Genomic DNA, 19,726 nt, shown 5'->3' on the forward strand with positions numbered 1-19,726 from the left:
CCAGGACGTGGAAGCAACCTAAGTGTCCATCAACAGATGAATGGATAAAGAAGATGTGGCACATATATACAATGGAATATTAATCAGCCATAAAAAGAAATGAAATTGAGTTATTTGTAGTGAGGTGGATGGACCTAGAGTCTGTCCTACAGAGTGAAGTAAGTCAGAAAGAGAAAAACAAATACCATATGCTAACACATATATATGCAATCTAAGAAAAGAAAAATGGTTCTGAAGAACGTAGGGGCAGGACAGGAATGAAGAGGCAGATGTAGAGAATGGACTTGAGGACACGGGAAGGGAGAAGGGTAAGCTGGGATGAAGTGAGAGAGTGGCACTGACCTATATACACTACTAAATGTAAAACAGATAGATAGTGGGAAGCAGCCGCATCGCACAGGGAGATCAGCTCGGTGCTTTGTGACCACCTAGAGGGGTGGGATAGGGAGGGTGGGAGGGAGACACAAGAGGGAGGGGTATATGGGGATATATGTATATGTATATATGATTCACTTTTTTATACAGCAGAGACTAACACACCAGTGTAAGGCAATTATACTCCAATAAAAATGTTAAAAAAGAAATCAGTAAGGTTCTTGTGCTCATGTAGCTTTGAGTTCGTAATACCAGTACCAAGGAGTAACAGAGAAATGCTAATGTGTTCACCAAACCGTTTCTTTTTCCATCTAGGCACATAGCAAGACTGCATTCCCCAGTATCCTTTGCAGTTAGGTGGGCCATGTGAATGAGTTCTGGCTAATGGCATATGTGTGGATAATCTACTTCAAAGCCTAGCCCCACTCCAAATCTACCTGTATAACCCTCCATACTGCCTTTTCTTTTCCTGCAGACTGGATTTAGAAGTTTGGGGGTGGAAAAGGGAGTGGGAAAAGACCTGGCAGACAGAGGAGTCACTCATAAAAATAGCCTGAGTCCCTGAATGCCTATGTCGGGCAGAGATGACCCACAACCCAAACCCGCACTGGATGGAGACATGTGCAAAAAATAAAACCTTCACTGTGTTAAGATGCTGAGACTTTCAGAGCTGTCTGTTATAGCAGTTGGCCTATCCCGACTAATACATACATAATGGTAAAAAAATATTTCCCAATATTTTCATGTATGTTTCCACTTAAGTAACTATTTTGTTACATTAGATTCATTCTTAAATTTCTCTAACAGATTTATATTTTAGAATATTTTCTCCAGAGATATCCATCAGTAGAAAATAACTAACCAATAAGGTTTTAATTTTACTAAAACTAACACGGAGGAGTCAACCCAAAATAATATATTAAAAGATTTTTGTTTTTACATTCTGATACTTTTCATATGCTACTGTGAACTGCTATAACACTCTTTATTAAAAATATTTAGCACAGGTTTCCCTGGTGGCACAGTGGTTAAGAAGCCACCTGCCAATGCAGGGGACATGGGTTCGAGCCCTGGTCCAGGAATATCCCACATGCCATGGAGCAACTAAGCCTGTGTGCCACAACTACTGAGTCTGCACTCTAGAGCCCGCGAGCAACTACTACGCTCATGTGCCACAACTACTGAAGCACACGCGCCTAGAGCCTATGCTCCGCAAGAAGAGAAGCCACCACAATGAGAAGCCCGCGCACCACAACGAAGAGTAGCCCCTGATTGCCTCAACTAGAGAAAACCCATGTGCAGCAACAAAGACCCAATGCAGCCAAAAGTAAAATAAATTTTAAAAAAATTTATCACCAAATCAAGGAATGTCATCATGCTTTTAATGCACACTGACAATTTTTTAAATTTGGAAGGCAGGAAGAATTTTTACAATTGAATAATTATTAGTGAACATTTATTTTTATATGAAGGTAATACACTATCGTTATTTTAAATCTAAAAGCAATCCTTGCAAGGGTTTGCTATGAAACATTTACATTTGTTTAGATTTGGCAGTTATGTCAGAAGAAAATACTTTTATTTGTGGCTTTTGAGAATAAAGCTACATCTTTTAATTTCAAAAACTATCTAAGTATTCTCTCAATAGTGTAAACAACCAAACTTTTACCAGGCACCTCCATAACTTCTACAAAATTTGTAATCTATGAAAGAAAAACAACAAAGACATAAAAAAGAAACACTAACATAAAAAGTTGTAAAATTAATCAATAAAAAAGGAACATATATGGTATTTTCCCATATAGTGGGAAAAAGTAACATATTTGGACAGAGTGAAGCATAAAGTAGAGAAATTAGCATCTCAGTTCAAAGTAGGAAAAACTTTTGAAAAGTCACCTTGGTAGATTTGTGAAAGGGGATTTAAAAAGATGGAACTGGGATTTCTTGGTGATTCAAGAACTGTTTTCTTTCATAGCAGCCTGGTGGAACCAAGGTGGGTAAGGTTGGGATATACTGTCCATTGCTTTCAAAACGGAAGCTGCTCAACAGATGCAGCTGGGACACATGGATATCCACAAGCAAAAGAATGAAGTTAGACCCCTAACAACTCATGCCATACACAAAAATTAACTTAAATGGATCAAAGACCCAAATGTAAGAGTTTCATAAAACTACAGAATTCTTAGGAGAAAACATAGGTAAAAAACTTCATGATCTTGGTTTAGGCAATGATTTCTTAGATATGACACCACAAGGACAAGCAACCAAAAGAAAAAAAAAACAGATAAACTGAACTTCATCAAAATTAAAAACTTTTGTGCCTCAAAGGACCCCATCAATGAAGTGAAAAGACAGCCCACAGAAAGGGAGAAATGATTTGCAAATCATATATCTGATAAAAAACCTGTACCTAGGGACCTCCCTGGTGGTCCAGTGGTTAAGACCCCGCACTCCCAATGCAGGGGGCCTGGGTTTGATCCCTGGTCAGGGAACTAGATCCTGCATGCTGCCACTAAGAGCCTGCACACCACAACTAAAAGATCCCACATACCACAACTAAAGATCCTGAATGGGGCAACGAAAATCCCACGTGCCGCAACTAAGATCTCGTGCAGCCAAATAAATAAATAAAAAGATAAATATATTTTTAAAAACCCTGTATCTAGACTATATAAAGAACTTTTACAATTCAACAATAAAAAGACAAATAGCCCGATTTTTCTAATGGGCAAAAGATGTGAATGATTTCTCCAAAGAAGAGATATATATAGGAGGTATGCATTGAAGCACCAAGTAAAAATGGGATAGTCTAGAACTGCTGATCAGGGAACTTTGTCACCCTTTTCACTAAAGGGTTAGATTTTCAGCAGCCAAAGGCAGCCATTCCAAAGTGAATGTAATAGAACATAAAGAGGTGAACTGAGATGATTCACTTTGCAGTCTGAACAGTAGTGTTTCACAGGAAGGGAAATAAGATCAACCTTGTATTTTTCTGACCACATAAAGGCTTCTTCTCTTTGTAATAAAGTAGAAAAGCTCTCTTCCAAAAAGAATGTACAACTGGCTAATAAGCACATGAAGAAAAGATGCTCAACATCATTAGCCATCAAGCAAATGCAAATCAAAACCACAATGAGATATACTTCATACCTACTAGGATGGCTACAATAAAAAATACAGACAATAACAAGTGTTGGTTAGGATGTGGGGAAAATGGAATCCTCATACAATGCTGGTAGGAATGTACAAGTTGATCTTTGAACAAGACACGGGTAATGGGCACTGACACTTCATGCAGTCAAAAATTCACATATAATTTACAGTTGGCCCTCCATATCCATGGTTCTGGATCTGTGGATTCAACCACCCACAGACTGTGTAGTACTGTAGTATTTACTATTGAAAAAAATCCACATATAAGTGGACGCGCACAGTTCAAACTCATGTGGTTCAAGGGTCAACTATAATATCTTTTTGTTGTTTGCTAATTTTCTTTCCTAACACCCACCCACTTTCCTCTTTCCTTCCTTCATCCTGTTCTCCTTACAATAGTAAATGTATATTGAAAACCTACTATTTGACAGTAAAGGTTCTGCTCTTGGGTAGCTTATAGTCACATTTGTTGTCTTTCTTCCTTTTCTCTTCTAATCACATACTGTTGTGCCTTCATGTGCCCACTACCACATTTTATTACCATCTATACACTCCTTTATTTGTGATGATTGTTTATATATTTAAATATATATTTATAATTACATATATGGATGATACTTTTATTAACATTATTGAGGTATAAATGACAAATTAAGCTGCATATATTTAAAATGTACAAATTAACAAGTTCCGACACACATATAAATTTGTGCAACCAGAACTACAACCAAGATAATAAATATATCCATCACCTCTAAAAGTTTCCTTGTACTCTCCTGCTCCACTGGCCACTTGCAAAAAAACCACTGTTCTGCTGTCACTAAAGCAGGTAGTCCTCGCTTTGCACAGTGGTACTGTACTGTAAAAATGACTGTGCAAACTGAAACTGTGAAAAGCAATCTTAATAATCAATGGGGAAAACTGTGATTGTTCAGTGACCTTTAAAATTTTTGTCAAAGCATTTTACTCTCTCACTGCTGGCTATAACTATATAGGGAAATAGAAAATAGTAAAACCAATATGTATTTAATACACTATAATTTGAAACACTGAGAATTTAAACTCTTTTATCTCTTTGTAAAAACTTATCAAGAGTACAGTGCTTGACTCCTTTTAATTACAAAATTTATGACACAGAGCAAGCACCTTTTCTATGTCTTGGCAAGTTGTCATACTCCTTTATGAACTTGGATCAGTTTCCAACATTTGTCCTTTGTGCTTTGACTGCTGAAAAATTTTCTGAGAGTTCCATTAATGTGAAGTTTTTTTCTGGCATCATTTTCTCTGGGGCATCTTCATTCTTTTCATCACAATCACTTTCTTTATGTCCATAAGTTTGCCTTCATTAAGTTCCTCTAGCTGCATATCTAGTTCCTCTCAAACTGCCAACAGTGTATCCACATTCCCATGGTCAACTATTTATTCTATAACTACATTTAGTTTGATTCAAATTTCTCTTCCAGTATCATCACTTTTTATTTCTTTAAATGTTTGGAAGAATTTCCAGTGAAAGCATCTGGGCTTGGAGGTATTTTTAGGGAGAGTTTTTAATTACAAATTCAATTTCATTAATAGTTATGGGGTTCTTCAAATGATTATTTCACACTGGGTAAGTTGTGATAATTTGTTCAGGTAACCCTCAGGAAGGCAGGAAAAAGAAACAAGAGAAATAAAAAAACAGAGAACACAAACATAATAAAATAAAATGGCAGACTTAAGCCCTAACATATCAATAATTACATTAAGTGTAAATGGTCTAAACTCATTAAAAGTCAGAGGTTGGCAGAATGGATTAAAAAACATGATCCAAATATATGCTGTTTACCAAAAACACACTTAAAATATAAGCATATAAGTAGGTCAAAAGTAAAATAATGGAGAAAGATATACAATGCAAACATTACTCAAAAGAAAGCAAGAGTGACAACATTAATATCAGATTAAGTAGCCTTCATAGCAAAGAAAATTACCAGAGATGGGGAAGAATATTACATAATGAAGAAAGGATCAATCCACCAATAAAACATAGCAATAGTAAATGTATGTGCACCAAACAACAGGGCTGCAAAATATTTGAAACAAAAACTGATTGAACTGAAAGGAGAAAAACACAATTCCCTGATTATAGCTGGAGATTTCAACCTCTGTCAGTAAGTGATAGAACAGACAGAAAATCACCCAGTATATAGAAGAACTCAACACCATCAACTAACAGGATTGAACTGACATTTATAGAGTATTCCACTCAGCAGCAGCAGCACAGGCATTGTTTTCAAGCACCCACAGAATATGTACCATGATAGACTGTATCCTGGGTCATAAAATAAACCTCAACAAATTGAAACAAATTGGAATTATACAGAGTGTTCTCTAATACAATGGAATCAAAACTAGAAATCAATAATAGAGAGATAAGAAAATATCCAAATAAAGTAAAAGCCACACTTTTAAATAAAAGAAGTCCCAAGGGAAAAAAAGAAGAAGGTGAATTAAGTCTCAAAGGAAAAAATACACTAAAGTGAATGAAATGAAAATACAACACACCAAAATTTGTGGGACATAGCTAAAGCAGTGATGAGAGGGAAATTTTTAACACTAAATGCTCATATTGGAAAGAAGTAACGTCTCAAATCAATAAGCTAAGCTCCCAATTCAAGAAACTAGAAGAAGAGCAAAATAAATCCAAAGCAACTAAAATAATTGAAGTAATAGAGATAAGAGAAGAAGTAAATTAAAAACAGAAAAGATAATGAAACAAAAAGATGGTTTTGTGAAATGGTCAGTAAAAATGACCAACCTATATCAAGTAAAAAAGGAGATAATTGCCAATATCAGGTATGAAAGAGGGGATACTATTGTTTCATTTGCTTTAAGTGTACTCATAATTGCTCACTGAAGCATTTTTATGATGGCTGCTTTTAAGTGTTTGTTAGACAATTCTAATATCTCTGTCACCTTGGTACTGGCATCTACTGATTATCCTTGTTCAAGTTGAGATCTTCCTAGTTTTTGATATGAGTGATTTTTTTCACTGGAGACTGGACATTTTGGGGATTATGCTATGAGACTCTGGATCTTCTTTAAAACTTTTGTTTTGACTGGCTTCCTCTGACACTGCTCTGGATGGAGATCCGTGGGAGGGATATCACCTCATCACTGCCAGGTGATTGTATATGTCCTGGTTCACTATTTGGCCTGTGTTGACATCCGGGGCAGGGACTCTTCGTTACTACTGGGTGAGGCTGAGAGTTCTGCCTTCCCATTAGGCCTCCACCGATACCTCCTTTGCTGGGATTGATAAGAGCACCTTACTACTGCTCCCTATGTGGCCTCCACTGATACCACGGGGTGGGTGGAGCAGGTGTCCTCATTACCTCTAACGAGTGGTGAAAGTCTCCTCTGATAGTGCGATAGATGGGAGGGAGAGGGATGCATCATTACTGCTGGTTTAAGGTGGAAGTCTAGGCTCCCCAGTTACTGCAACAGTATATAAAAATACTGACAGTAAGGACATGAAAATGCCTGACTCCTATGCTCATTCATGATGCTGTTGTGATTTCTAGGAGGATGGTGGCAATGATGATGAACTAGTGAGGATCAGTAAGTGTATTGGGCAAGACTGTGAAGTTTTCCTTAACAGAACATAGACAGTCTCTCTGTGGGTGGGAGCGCCTGGGCTTGGGTTTTTAGAAGTGATTTGACACGCATTTCTGGAATATGACTAAGACCTAAGAACCTGATGCTAGGGGCCGAGAATTCAAGAATGTGGTCTCTGACCTTTAAGAACCTAATATGTACTAGAAATAGATAGCTATACAATGAGACGTACCATTTCTCATAGTAACCAGCAGGTCTCACCAGCCCCTTTATCTGATTTTATTCCTTCCCTTTCCTTCCTTCCCTCACTCACTCAAACTTATACCAAGCATTTTATTTCATGCTGGCCTTTGTGCAAATTACTGGGAACACAAAGACCAGTAAGAAAAAAATGGCTTCCAAAACCAGTCATTACTCTTGAGGAGCTAAACTTACTACTTCCTCTGTCAGAAAAGTCCTCTCCTACTTAAACTTTCTTCTCAAGTCTTTGCAAATGAAGGCTGTGTGCTTATGGTCAACCCAATTATTCCGGTTATCCCCTTTCATTTGGGTTTATGCATTTTACAAACTCTGTATGTTTCGGCGCTCTGTTTACAGATGCTATCACTATGAAGCCCCTATTAAAATGAAGCAATTTGTCATGGCGTTATATATTAATAGGGGTTATGTAATTAATGCTCTGCTTCTCTTCAAAGGCTAATCAATAAATGCTACTGATTATTGTGTCAGACTGGGAAATCTTGGTCTCCAAAACCTTATCATAATTTCAGACTGGACTTCAAACAGTTTTATCCTGTGAATAGGTACATATATTATCCCTAAATAAATGATCTTGACTTCAACTACTGACCTATCCTAGCCTGGTAAAATCTGCCATTGGTCTGAGTGAATTGCTGAACATGGTATGTGACTTTGCATTATAAATGTTTAATCAGCCACTCAAAGTCTCTCCTCAAGCAGCACACAGATAACCATAAGAGCATTCATCCCCTAAATCAAAGATACAAGCATGAAAATACCTGAGGGAAGGCTGTGGAACACTGTCTGGACTGGCTGGTACCTGGACTCCCTTCTCCCATTCTTCCTTCCACGTATCCGCAAAGAGGTAATAGCTGTCAGGATTAATATGGTGAGAGTCTGGAAGTTTCATCGCACTGATAAGGTCCTTCCGGAATACCTGGGAAGACATTGCATACACCTTGAGAAGATCATCACTATGGAACTAACACCATTTAATGTTCTCCTTTTAAAAAGACCATCCCCACCCACTCTGCACTTCAACAAGAGAGAAGTCTCTTAACTTTGTAAATGGCCAGATCAACTTTTTTTTTTTTTTTTTTTGCGGTACGCGGGCCTCTCACCGTTGTGGCCTCTCCCTTTGTGGAGCACAGGCTCCGGACGCGCAGGCTCAGCGGCCACGGCTCACGGGCCCAGCCGCTCCGCAGCATGTGGGATCTTCCCGGACCGGGGCACGAACCCGTGTCCCCTGCATTGGCAGGCGGACTCTCAACCACTGCGCCACCAGGGAAGACCTCAACTTCTATTTGTAAAGAGTCTGAAGTATTGACAGGGAAGCCAGCTTGTTCTGGATTTAATAAAGAGTAAAGGGGTACTTTCTGAATTATTTTCCTGGGCTCCTTGAATTTAAATCAACAATACAGGTTACTCTTAAAGAGTCTGCGTAAAACAAACAATCCTTAACTCTCTCAAATTAAGCAACAAGTATCCTATGATAACTTATAATCCAGAGGAATGGATAAAGAAGATGTGGTACGTATATACAATGGAATACTACTCAGCCATAAAAAGGAACGAAAGTGGGTCATTTGTAGAGATGTGGATGGACCTAGAGAGTGTCATACAGAGTGAAGTAAGTCAGAAAGAGAAAAGCAAATATTGTATAATAATGTACATATGTGGAATCTAGAAAAATGGTATAGATGATCTTATTGGGAGACTGGGATTGACACATATACATTATTGATACTATGTATAAAATGGACAACTGATGGGAAAATGCTGTATAACACCGGGAACTCACCTAGTGCCCTGTGGTAATCTAAATGGGAGGTAAGTCCAAAAGGGAAGGGATAACTATGTGTATGGCTGATTTATTTTGTTGTGCAGTGGAGGCTAATACAACTTTGTAAAGCAACCATACTCCAATAAAATTAATTTTAAAATAAATAAATAACTTATAATCATTTACTTAGCTATCACCTTATTTTAAAATTATTTACTTAGACATAATTTTAGTCTTACAGAGAAGTTACAAAAATAGTACAGAGCTCCCATATACCCTTCACATAGTTCCCTCTAATGTTAACATCTCACATAACCAGAGTACAATTACCTAAACCAGGAAATTAACATTACTATAATATTATAATTAATCTACAAAACTTATTCAAATTTTACTAATTTTTCTCCTAATGTCCTTCTGTTCCAGAACTCAATCCAGGATCCCACACTGCAGCAGCTGTCATATCTCCTTAGTATCCTCCAATTTGTGATAGTTTCTCAGTCTTTCCAGACCTCGACACTTCTGAAGAGTACTGGTCATATATTTCATAGAATGTCACTACAGTCTGGGTTTGTCTGATGTTTTCTCACTGAGGTTATTCATTTTTGAGCAAAAATGCCATAGAAAGGTTTCTGTGACCCTCTTCTCCCATTATATCAGGGACGTATGATGTCAATGTCTTATTAGTAGTGATGTTAAACTTTATCAGTTGGTTAAGGTAGTGTGTCTCTCTGGTTTTCTCAGCTGTTAGGTTACTATATTTTCCTTTGTAATTAATAAATATCTTAGAGGAGATACTCTGAGATCATAAAAACATCCTGTTTCTCCTCAAACTGTCATGGACTAATTTTAGCATCCACGAATAGATACCTTGCCTGTAACAGTCATTACTGTGGTATTCTAATGGTGATTTTCTATTTCCCTCAGTTCTACATTTATTAATTGGAATTCCTCTGTAAAAAAGACCTGCCCCTTCTCCCTTATTTATTTATTATTTGTTCGTTCATTCATTCATTCATTCAATTATTTATTTATATCATTATAGACTCATGGATCTATTTTATTCTTTGGGTTATAATTCAGTATTATTGTTATTTATTTTGATGCTCAAATTGTTCCACCTTTGGTCACTGGGAGCTCTTTCAGGTTGGCTTGCACCTGTGCTCTTTTGACACATCCCACACTTTTTTGAGTATTTCCTTAACTTCCTGCATTACAACATGCCCCAGGTGTGTTAATATCCTCCACCTGATTATAAAAGCTATTGATTTTATATGCTAACTTCATATCCTGCCACCTTACTGAATTCTTTTATGGCTTGAGTTAGTTTTTATCATTGACTTTCCTAAGGTTTTCTAAATATACTATCGCATCATCTGCAAACAGAATTTTGCATCATCTTTACTTGGTCTTATGTCTCTAATTGGTTTCTCTTGTTTAACTGCATTGACTAATACATCTACTGATATTTGGAATAGTAATGGGGATAGTGGGCATATCTGTCTTCTTACTGAAATTAGTGGAAATGCCTCTAGTGTTTCCCCATGAAATAAGATACTAGGTTGAAGACTATACCATATTTATGTTATAATGTTAAGAAAGTATCTTACAGTTCCTATTTTCTTGAATGTTTTATAATGCCTAAGTATTGAATTTTATTAAAGACTTCTTTAGCATATATGGAAATAATTATATAGTTCTCTCCTTAGATATATTAATATGCTATATGATAATATTAGATTTCTTAATACTGAAACTTGCATTTCTGGAATGAATATCTATTTGGTCATGATATATTATTTTCTTAATATGGTATTATATTCATTTTCTAATATTTTATTTAATATTTTTGTATCATTCTCATGAGTGCTATTTATCTGCAGTTTTCTTTCTTTCCTTTTTTTTGGTATTGTCTTTGTCTTTTAGATTTAGGTATCAGCGTTATGCATGCTTCATAAAGGGAATTAGGACATTTTCCTTGTGTTACAATGCTCTAGAATAATCTGAGAATTATTGGGACTATCTGGTCCTTATGAAACCATCTGGACTTGGTGCTTTTTTGTGGGGTAGTTCCTTATTAATTTTCTCTACCTTTTTGGAAATTGATCTCTTTAAGCTTTCTACCTCCAATGGGGTCAATTTTGGTAATCTGTATTTCCATGGTAAGATATCTATCTTATCCAGGTTTTCAAACTTATTTGTACAGAGGCTTGCAAAGTATACACAGTTACAGCAAGCTAAGTGTCCATTGACAGATGAATGGATAAAGATGTGGCACATATATACAATGGAATATTACTCAGCCATAAAAAGAAACAAAATTGAGTTATTTGTAGTGAGGTGGATGGACCTAGAGTCTGTCATACAGAGTGAGGTAAGTCAGAAAGAGAAAAACAAATACCATATGCTAACACATATATATGGCCTCTAAAAAAAAATGGTTCTGAAGAACCTAGGGGCAGGACGGGAATACAGGAATAAAGACGTAGATGTAGAGAATGGGCTTGAGGACTCGGGAAGGGGGAAGGGTAAGCTGGGACGAAGTGAGAGAGTGGCATGGACATATATACACTACCAAACGTAAAAGAGATAGCTAGTGGGAAGCAGCCACATAGCACAGGGAGATCAGCTCATGTTTTGTGACCACCTAGAGGGGTGGGACAGGGAGGGTGGGAGGGAGATGCAAGAGGGAGGAGATATGGGGATATATGTATATGTATAGCTGATTTACTTTGTTATAAAGCAGAAACTAACACACCACTGTAAAGCAATTATACTCCAATAAAGATGTTAAAAAAAGCATAATGGAAAAGAATATATATGTATAACTAAAGTCACTTTGCTGTACAGCGGAAATTAACATTGTAAATCAACTATACCTCAATAAAATTTTAAAAAATGCTTTTCCAGGAAGAAAAACAAAAACAGAAACAAAGTATAGATGGTTCCACTTTGCACAGCAGTGTGCACAGGGGTGAAGAGGACACGAATGATATGTTTACTGTGGCAGCCAAGAGGCTCCCAGTGCGAGCCTTAACCTTACCCCTGGCAAAGGATCCCTAGCTGTGTGGAAAGTTCAAAGGCCAGAGGTAGGGGATGATGATATGGGTACAGCTAAAAGTTGGACTTACAGAGACAAAGAGATTCCCTATAATCCATTTTCTGCACCTTAAGCACAGTTAGGTACTGACAGTATGGGAATGAATACCCATCTAAAGTTTGATGTAGTGTTATCCTCTGACTGAACGGGCTCCTGCGTGATTGAGAGGCACAGAAATGTACTCACAAGCCTGGGAACATGACTTAAATTGCTGTGGCAACTTAGGCTTTGTGATTCTGCCTTTTCAAGAACAGGAAAGAAGAATGCCATGAGTTCTTCAGCTAACCTGGCACTGATTTCACTGATGAAGGCCCAGTTAATGTCTAAACAATGAGGGAATAAACTTTCATATAAAAGCATACATCCACTGATATATACCTTACCTACTAATTGCTAATTCTGAAAAAAACAATCAAACAACCACTTGAAGGTTTAAGGTAAATGTGTCTACAACTCTGGATTATCAAAGGAAGAGATGCCATCAAGCAAACATTTTAGCCTTTAATGCTAATCAAGGTTCTCTGAAGAGAAACACTGTCCAAGTTATGTGTAACATGAAAGTTGAAGCACAGTGCATGGTACAAGAAAGCAATTAATTCTCAGTTGGTGTAGTTCTGTTTAAACTGACATTTCACAGAGTACAGGACTCAACTATCACATAATCGAATGATGTCATTTAAATGCACAAGGACTCATTCCATTTGCTATTTTGCAGGGACAACTCTGCAAATGCCTGTTGGTTTCATTTAGGGAAGATTTAGAATTAATAATATGACCTGAGCAGGAAACCAACATTAAACATGCTGGTGTCGAGGTGGCAACAAAATGACCTTCCTACCAAGAATCCTAGCCAATTAAAGTTAATTGGGTACTGTGCAGGGAGAAAGCTAAGTCTATAGGAAACAAAAAACTGGTGGTTTACTACATAATGCTTTGTATAAGGAGGTAAGAGAGGATCACAGACATATCCATTAACATGTTTTGCACAGAGCTCAGTGTTCTGGGTGGCTAGTTGGAGAAACTGAATCACCATTTTGCTGATCCATTTCTATAAATTACCAGAGTGCCTTTAATGAGACAGTGGTTAAGACGTGGTGGCAATTTACAATTGTGCTCAACTACTGCCTGTGGGAAATCCTACCTTAGCTCTGCAAAGAATACTAGAGCCAAGTATTTTTCAACCTCCTAAAATATTTCATTATTTTCCATACAATACACTTCTCAAAATAAATCAACTGATTGCAAAATCATGATTTGGGATTAACAATAATCACACAGCATAAGCCATGTCTTCATACTTGATATAACTGTTTATGAAAGTCTGTTTTGTAGAGTTTCCTAAGTAGCCTGGAAACATATTGCAGTGGGCTGAATGGTGGCCCCCCAGAAGATATGTCCACATCCAAATTTCTGGAACCTGCGAATGTTACCTTATATGAAATGGGATCTTTGTAGATATAAATAATTTAAGGATTCTGAGATGAAGGGATCATTGTGGAATATCCAGGTGGGGCTTAAATCCAATAACAAGTGTCTTTATAAGAGAAAGGCAGAGGGAGATTTGAGACAGAAGAGGAGAAGGGATTATGACCATGGAGGCAGAGACTGGAGTGATTCATTAATCCACAAGTCAATAAATGCTGATAGCTATCAGAACCTGGAAGAGGCAAGGAATGGAATCTCCCCTAAAGTCTTTGGAGGGAATGCAGCCTGGCTGATTTTGGACTTCCGGCCTCTAGAACTGTGAGAAAATAAATTCCTGTTGTTTTAAGCCACCCAGTTTGTGGTAATTTGTTATAGCAGCCCTAGGAAACTAATACACACGTTTACCAAATAGAAGAGTAACTTGAAGACTCTAGACGAAGAGGCCAATGAAATCTGGCCCTTGCCCATTTCTTCAGAAATCGCAAACTTCCAGGGAACAAGCACTCTGTGAAGTCTGGGGAACCTCGGACTGCAGATATACCAATCAACTCATACCTATTTTTCTTAAGCAAATGAAGGCTAAATCCAATGACTATTGTAATCTTCCCTTCCACCTTTAGAAAAAAATAGACTTACATGGTAAGCCTGATTTCAATTTTACAAGCTAGCCAGATTAAACAGCATCAGATCCAAGGTTTCTAGAGAAGCATTTTTACTCAAGGCAGAGTGCAAGAGTCTGCCTTATCTTGCTGTAGAAGTCAAACATTTCAAGTATGAGGCAGAACATAAAATGCTGAAGAGGGGATAGGAATTTAAGTTCAGTACTCAGGAAGATATCTGCAAAGTGATATGAAATATATTTACCAGACTGGTCTCATGAATCTGCTTCTGGTAAGAAAAGTCATTTTTAAAGGTTTTAAAAATAAACACAGGCAAATAAAATAGTTACAGTGTATCCTGGGTAGAGGTATGAGTTTTACATACATACAGTGGCACACACATACATGCATATTTGTATATATTTTCATAAACAATAAAAGGATAAACCAAGAACTAAAAAAAAAAAACAGCACGAAGGAAAGGGGAGAAAATAGGGAGAAGAGAGACAAAAGCTGAACCTTTCTGAATGTATTTTGTTTCATAGTTTGATATTTGAACCAGGCAAATGTTTTATATGGTAAAAAATGAAATTATAAATCTTTAGGGGACTTCCCTGGTGGTGCAGTGGTTAAGAATCCACCTGCCAATGCAGGGGACATGGGTTCAAGCCCTGGTCTAGAAAGATCCCACATGCCGCGGAGCAACTAAGCCCGTGCGCCACAACTACTGAGCCTGTGCTCTAGAGCCTGCAAGCCACAACTACTGAGCCCACACACCTAGAGCCCGTGCTCCACGACAAGAGAAGCCACTGCAATGAGAAGCCTGCGCACCACAACGAAGAGTAGGCCCCGCTCACCACAACTACTCCGCTCGCCACAACTAGAGAAAGCCTGTGCACAGCAACAAAGACCCAACTCAGCCAAAAATAATAAATAAATAAATTTATTAAAAAAAATTCTTTAGGACTTCCCTGGTGGTGCAGTAGTTAAGAATTCACATGCCAATGCAGGGGACACGGGTTCGAGCCCTGGTCCGGGAAGTTCCCACATGCTGAGGAGCAACTAAGCCCGTGCGCCACAACTACTGAGCCTGTGCTCTAGAGCCCGCGAGCCACAACTACTGAAGCCCACATGCCTAGAGCCCATGCTCTGCAACAAGAGAAGCCACCACAATGAGAAGCCCACGCACCGCAATGAAGAGTAGCCCCCGCTCTCAGCAACTAGAGAAAGCCCATGAAGCAATGGAGACCCAATGCAGCCAAAAATAAATTTTAAAAAGAAATGAAAAGAGAAAGGAAAAGTGTTACAAAAAAAAAATCTTTAAAGAGAGGAATATGGGTCCAGGGACAGACTGCCTGGATTGGTCTACTGGTTTCACCACTTACTAGTTTGGGAAACTGTCTAAATTCTCCATGGTTGTTTACTTATTTGTAAAACAAGGATAAGAACACTTACCTCATAGGGGCAGTTGTAGGGATTAAACAGGTGAATTTATGTAAAGGTCTTAGCATGGTATTGGGCTCACTGTAACTGCTAAATAAACTCTAGTTGCAGTTATTTTATTATCATCATCATAGTCTCAGCTTTCGTTCTAAAATCAGAAAGAAGTATATAGCTGAATTCTCCACTCTAGTCCATAAAGTAATTTTTGATGGGTAAAAGGAGATGTGAGTTCAGGGCTCAACTAAAACGTGCATGGTTTGACTCCCAAAGACAGTGTTCCCAAGCAAGAGCTCCATCGAGAACTTTAACCAACATTCTATAGGTCATGAGGTAATGCAGAAACTTCACAAAATGAAACATGGCTATTTGTTGCTAAATTAAAGATTGTGAATGAGGGATCTGGATGTTGACACTGACCTAGGTAATGAAGTTGAGAAGTTTTAGAAGTTCTTAACTGTGTGCCTATTTTATATGCACTGGTAGTTTCCCCAAAAGTTCCTGAAACAAAAATGCTTTGTACTTACCAGATATCTGCTCACTTATGGTCAAAGAGGGGATTCACAGGCTAACATACAGCCCAGAAGCTATGCCAAGTCCAACAGTGCATGCACATCTTGGCCTCTCAGATGCTTGCAGAAACAAAGGAGGCCTCACTATGAATTCAATTAGAATATCAATGCTTAACCTGCCAGAGCCACAAAATGAAAATGCCCTTCATGGACAGCTCTGGCTTTTACTGTTCTCATTAACATCTCTCAGTGGGCAGTTTCTTATAAGCACAGCTAGTCTGAACATTTCTGTGACATTTTTTAGAGGAAAAGCCAAAACATTTGCTTCCTGTATGACACAAAGGGGAACACTGTCTGGTCCATGTATAATGAAGCAGAGAGATTGATCAGTTTTGATTCATAGTCACTAAATCTGAAACTATACATAACTGACGACAAACAGATGTCACCCCCAAAGCATGAAAAAACAGCTGCAAACATGTTAACTCTATTTAATCAAAAGGAATTAACCGTAAGTGATTTTCTTAGAATTATACAATCTTAAGACAAGAAAAGATTTTTCAGGTTATCTAAAAGAATCAACCACTTAAAGCAGAGAAAACCTAGCAAAGAATACAAGCTTGTTCTTATATCAACAAAAGTAGCCAGTGTTGTCAAGATACTGTGTCCCACATTGGTTTTTCCAATGAAGCAAAACTTATTCAATTTCTAAGTTTAAAACTTTAAAAATCATGGAAATACTTTTCAGATAGTTTAAAATAATTCTTAGGTTTCTTATAAAGAATAAATAGGACATTTCTGATGGCTAATGGGCTGACATCAACTGGAACATCGATTCCCGTAAAGCAATGTACTTTTGGGCTGCTTAGGTAGGTCTGATTATTCTCCTTACCCTGTATCAAACAGAGGCATATACATCCTGGTAATGGAGGAGGAGGAACAATTGAGTCTGACTTGGAGATGTGAGCAATTTTCATACAAGAGATGACAACTGAGGTTTGCTTTGAAAGTTTTTCTCCCATTCCTCAATGTCCCTTTTTGTGCAGTAAGTGTGCATTTGCAAGCTTAGTACTTTTTATCTGCTGTGGGTCAGAAAACCAAATAATCAAGCTGGTTAGAAATAACAGGTAAAGTGATATAAATAGGCTCTATTTGAGAGTATGCAGTGTTCTCCACTGAGTTAAAATATATGAGCTTTCACTCTGTTGCTATGAAAGTCTTAGATGTAATAAATGAGACTCTGGGCCTAGAGAAGATATGCAGTCAATCTTTTAAGATAGGTTGATATATTTTATAGACCAGTCAGACTAATATTAGGTGAAAATATGCAGGCTTTTGAGAAAGAATAAAAGACTTTTTAATATATTCAAATTGGTCATCTAGTACTGTGAGCTTTTTCTAGGGCAATTAGCTTTTTAAAAACATCTTTTAGAATAGGAGCCCTTTTGAGAATCAGATGAAGGCTACTAGCTCAGAAAAAAAATACACATAAAAACATACCCTTAAAAGTCTGTATACAATTTTCAGAAGGTACCAAAGCCCCTGAACTGTATGTGGAATTCTCACACCCCTAGGAAATACTTCTCTAGAGGATAACTCGGGGAGGAACACACAGGAATCTCACCAAAGCACTAAACATCAAAGAAAATATTTGTCTATCAATGCAGCCAGTTAAGCCCCAGTGAAAAAGATCATTTATATTGCATTTCAATGACTAAAAAATAAGGTTTCATCTTGGACCTGTAGAGAGTCAGAAAAAAGAAATTCTCATCTTTACAAGAAGAAAAGGGCAGGAGAGGCAGCAAATTAACGAGTTTTTGTGAAGCCATTAGAGAAATGAGTCACAGGACAAATGGTCAAACTCAAAGAGAGACAAGCACGCCTGCAGGGAGACACAGGAGCATTTCCTTACTTGGGGCAGAAGCCACAGCAGGAACATTAAACTAGAAATTCTGATGAATCTCTGGGGGCTAAGTGGGGACTACTATGAGAATATGAAGTTTCTGGGGGCTGTAGTCATAGGGGGTTCCCACCTTCTTGTAAGCTTTTTCTCTAGAAACCCAGGAGGGCACTCACAGGGAAGATGGGGGAGAACCTGGAGGAAAAGCTCCCCCAGTGGTGCTGTCTGGGTCACTGGTGCTCAGTGTCCTGGCTCCCTTATTGGACAAAAGGCTTCATTCATCTACAGAGGAAGGATTTCAAGTGAGGGCACTGGACTAGTGCTGTGGGAAGGGAAAAGCACCCAGCCTCAGCTTCCCTGTGTAACTCAATGGAGAAAAAAGCCTTAATCTGCAGGAGAGACAACCTTAAGGACATAGGCTGAGAATACCAGAGGATACCTGCTGCAGGCATTCAGGAAAATAGTGGGCAGGGGCAAAAATGCTCTATTCCTGAAGGCCACCTCGTCAACCTCACCCCCAGACACAGGATCACTACACACTCCAAAGACTGAGACATAATCAGAAGAGTAGAGAACACCACCCCTCCCTCATACCCTACCACCACACTAAAGCCTCCAGTGATAACAGTGGATTACAGCTAGGAGAGCTGCAGAAGACAGAATCTCTCTGAGGACAAGCACAAGGGGAAAAGTCAAGAGACGAGACAAAAACAAGGTTACCTGAGGAATTCCAAGTCTCTGGTACCCAAAGCAATAACAAATTTCAAACACTCTTGTACACTGCTGGTGGGAGTGTAAGTTGATGAAACCCCTTTGGAAGATAGTCTGGCATTCCCTCAAATGGTTAAACAGAGTTACTATGAGACTCAGCAATTCTACACCTAGGTGTTTTTGAAAACATATGTCCACCTAAAAACGTGTATATGAATGCTCACAGCAGCATTACTCATAATACTCCAGAAATGGAGACAACCCAAATGTCTATCAACTAACGAATGGATTTTTAAAATGTGATATATGCATACAATGGAGTATCATTTAGTCATAAAAAAGAAATGAAGTACTGATACATGCTACAGCACGGATGAACTTTGAAAATGTTATGTTAAATGAAAGAAGCCAGACACAAATAGCCATATATTGTATTATTCCATTTATATGGAATGTCCAGAATAGGCAAAACTTTAGAAACAGAAATTAGATTAGTGGTTGCCAGTGGCTGGGAGTAGGTGCCCAGGGAGTCAACTGCTAATGGATAGGGAGTTTCTTTCTGGGGTGATGAAAATGTTCTAAATTTAGACTGTGGTAATGGTTACCCACACAACTCTGTGAATATACTAAAACCCAGTGAATTATACACTTTAAGTAGATGAATTGTATGCTGTAAGAATTATATTTCAAAAAAGATGTTAAAATGTCTTTTAAAAAAGAACAATTGTTCTTAGCAACCTAAGTATCCATCAACAGATGAATGGATAAAGAAGATGTTGCACATATACACAATGGAATATTACTCAGCCATAAAAAGAAACGAAATTGAGTTATTTGTAGTGAGGTGGATGGACCTAGAGTCTGTCATACAGAGTGAAGTAAGTCAGAAAG

The 19,726-nt window shown here is 38.0% G+C and overlaps 1 protein-coding gene across 2 annotated transcripts in view; it reads right to left on the reverse strand.

The window, feature by feature from the left end:
• Nucleotides 1-19,726, reverse strand: part of JADE3 (jade family PHD finger 3) — a 169,205-nt gene that overhangs the window by 45,443 nt on the left and 104,036 nt on the right. For both annotated transcript variants that reach the window (XM_055081872.1, XM_024116907.3), the window contains exon 4: nt 8,145-8,302. In XM_055081872.1, the coding sequence (XP_054937847.1) occupies nt 8,145-8,302 (158 nt within the window). The remainder of the gene's footprint in view (nt 1-8,144; nt 8,303-19,726) is intronic.

This window comes from Physeter macrocephalus, chromosome 21, assembly GCF_002837175.3.
Source record: "Physeter macrocephalus isolate SW-GA chromosome 21, ASM283717v5, whole genome shotgun sequence".
Classification (NCBI taxonomy): Eukaryota; Metazoa; Chordata; class Mammalia; order Artiodactyla; family Physeteridae; genus Physeter; species Physeter macrocephalus.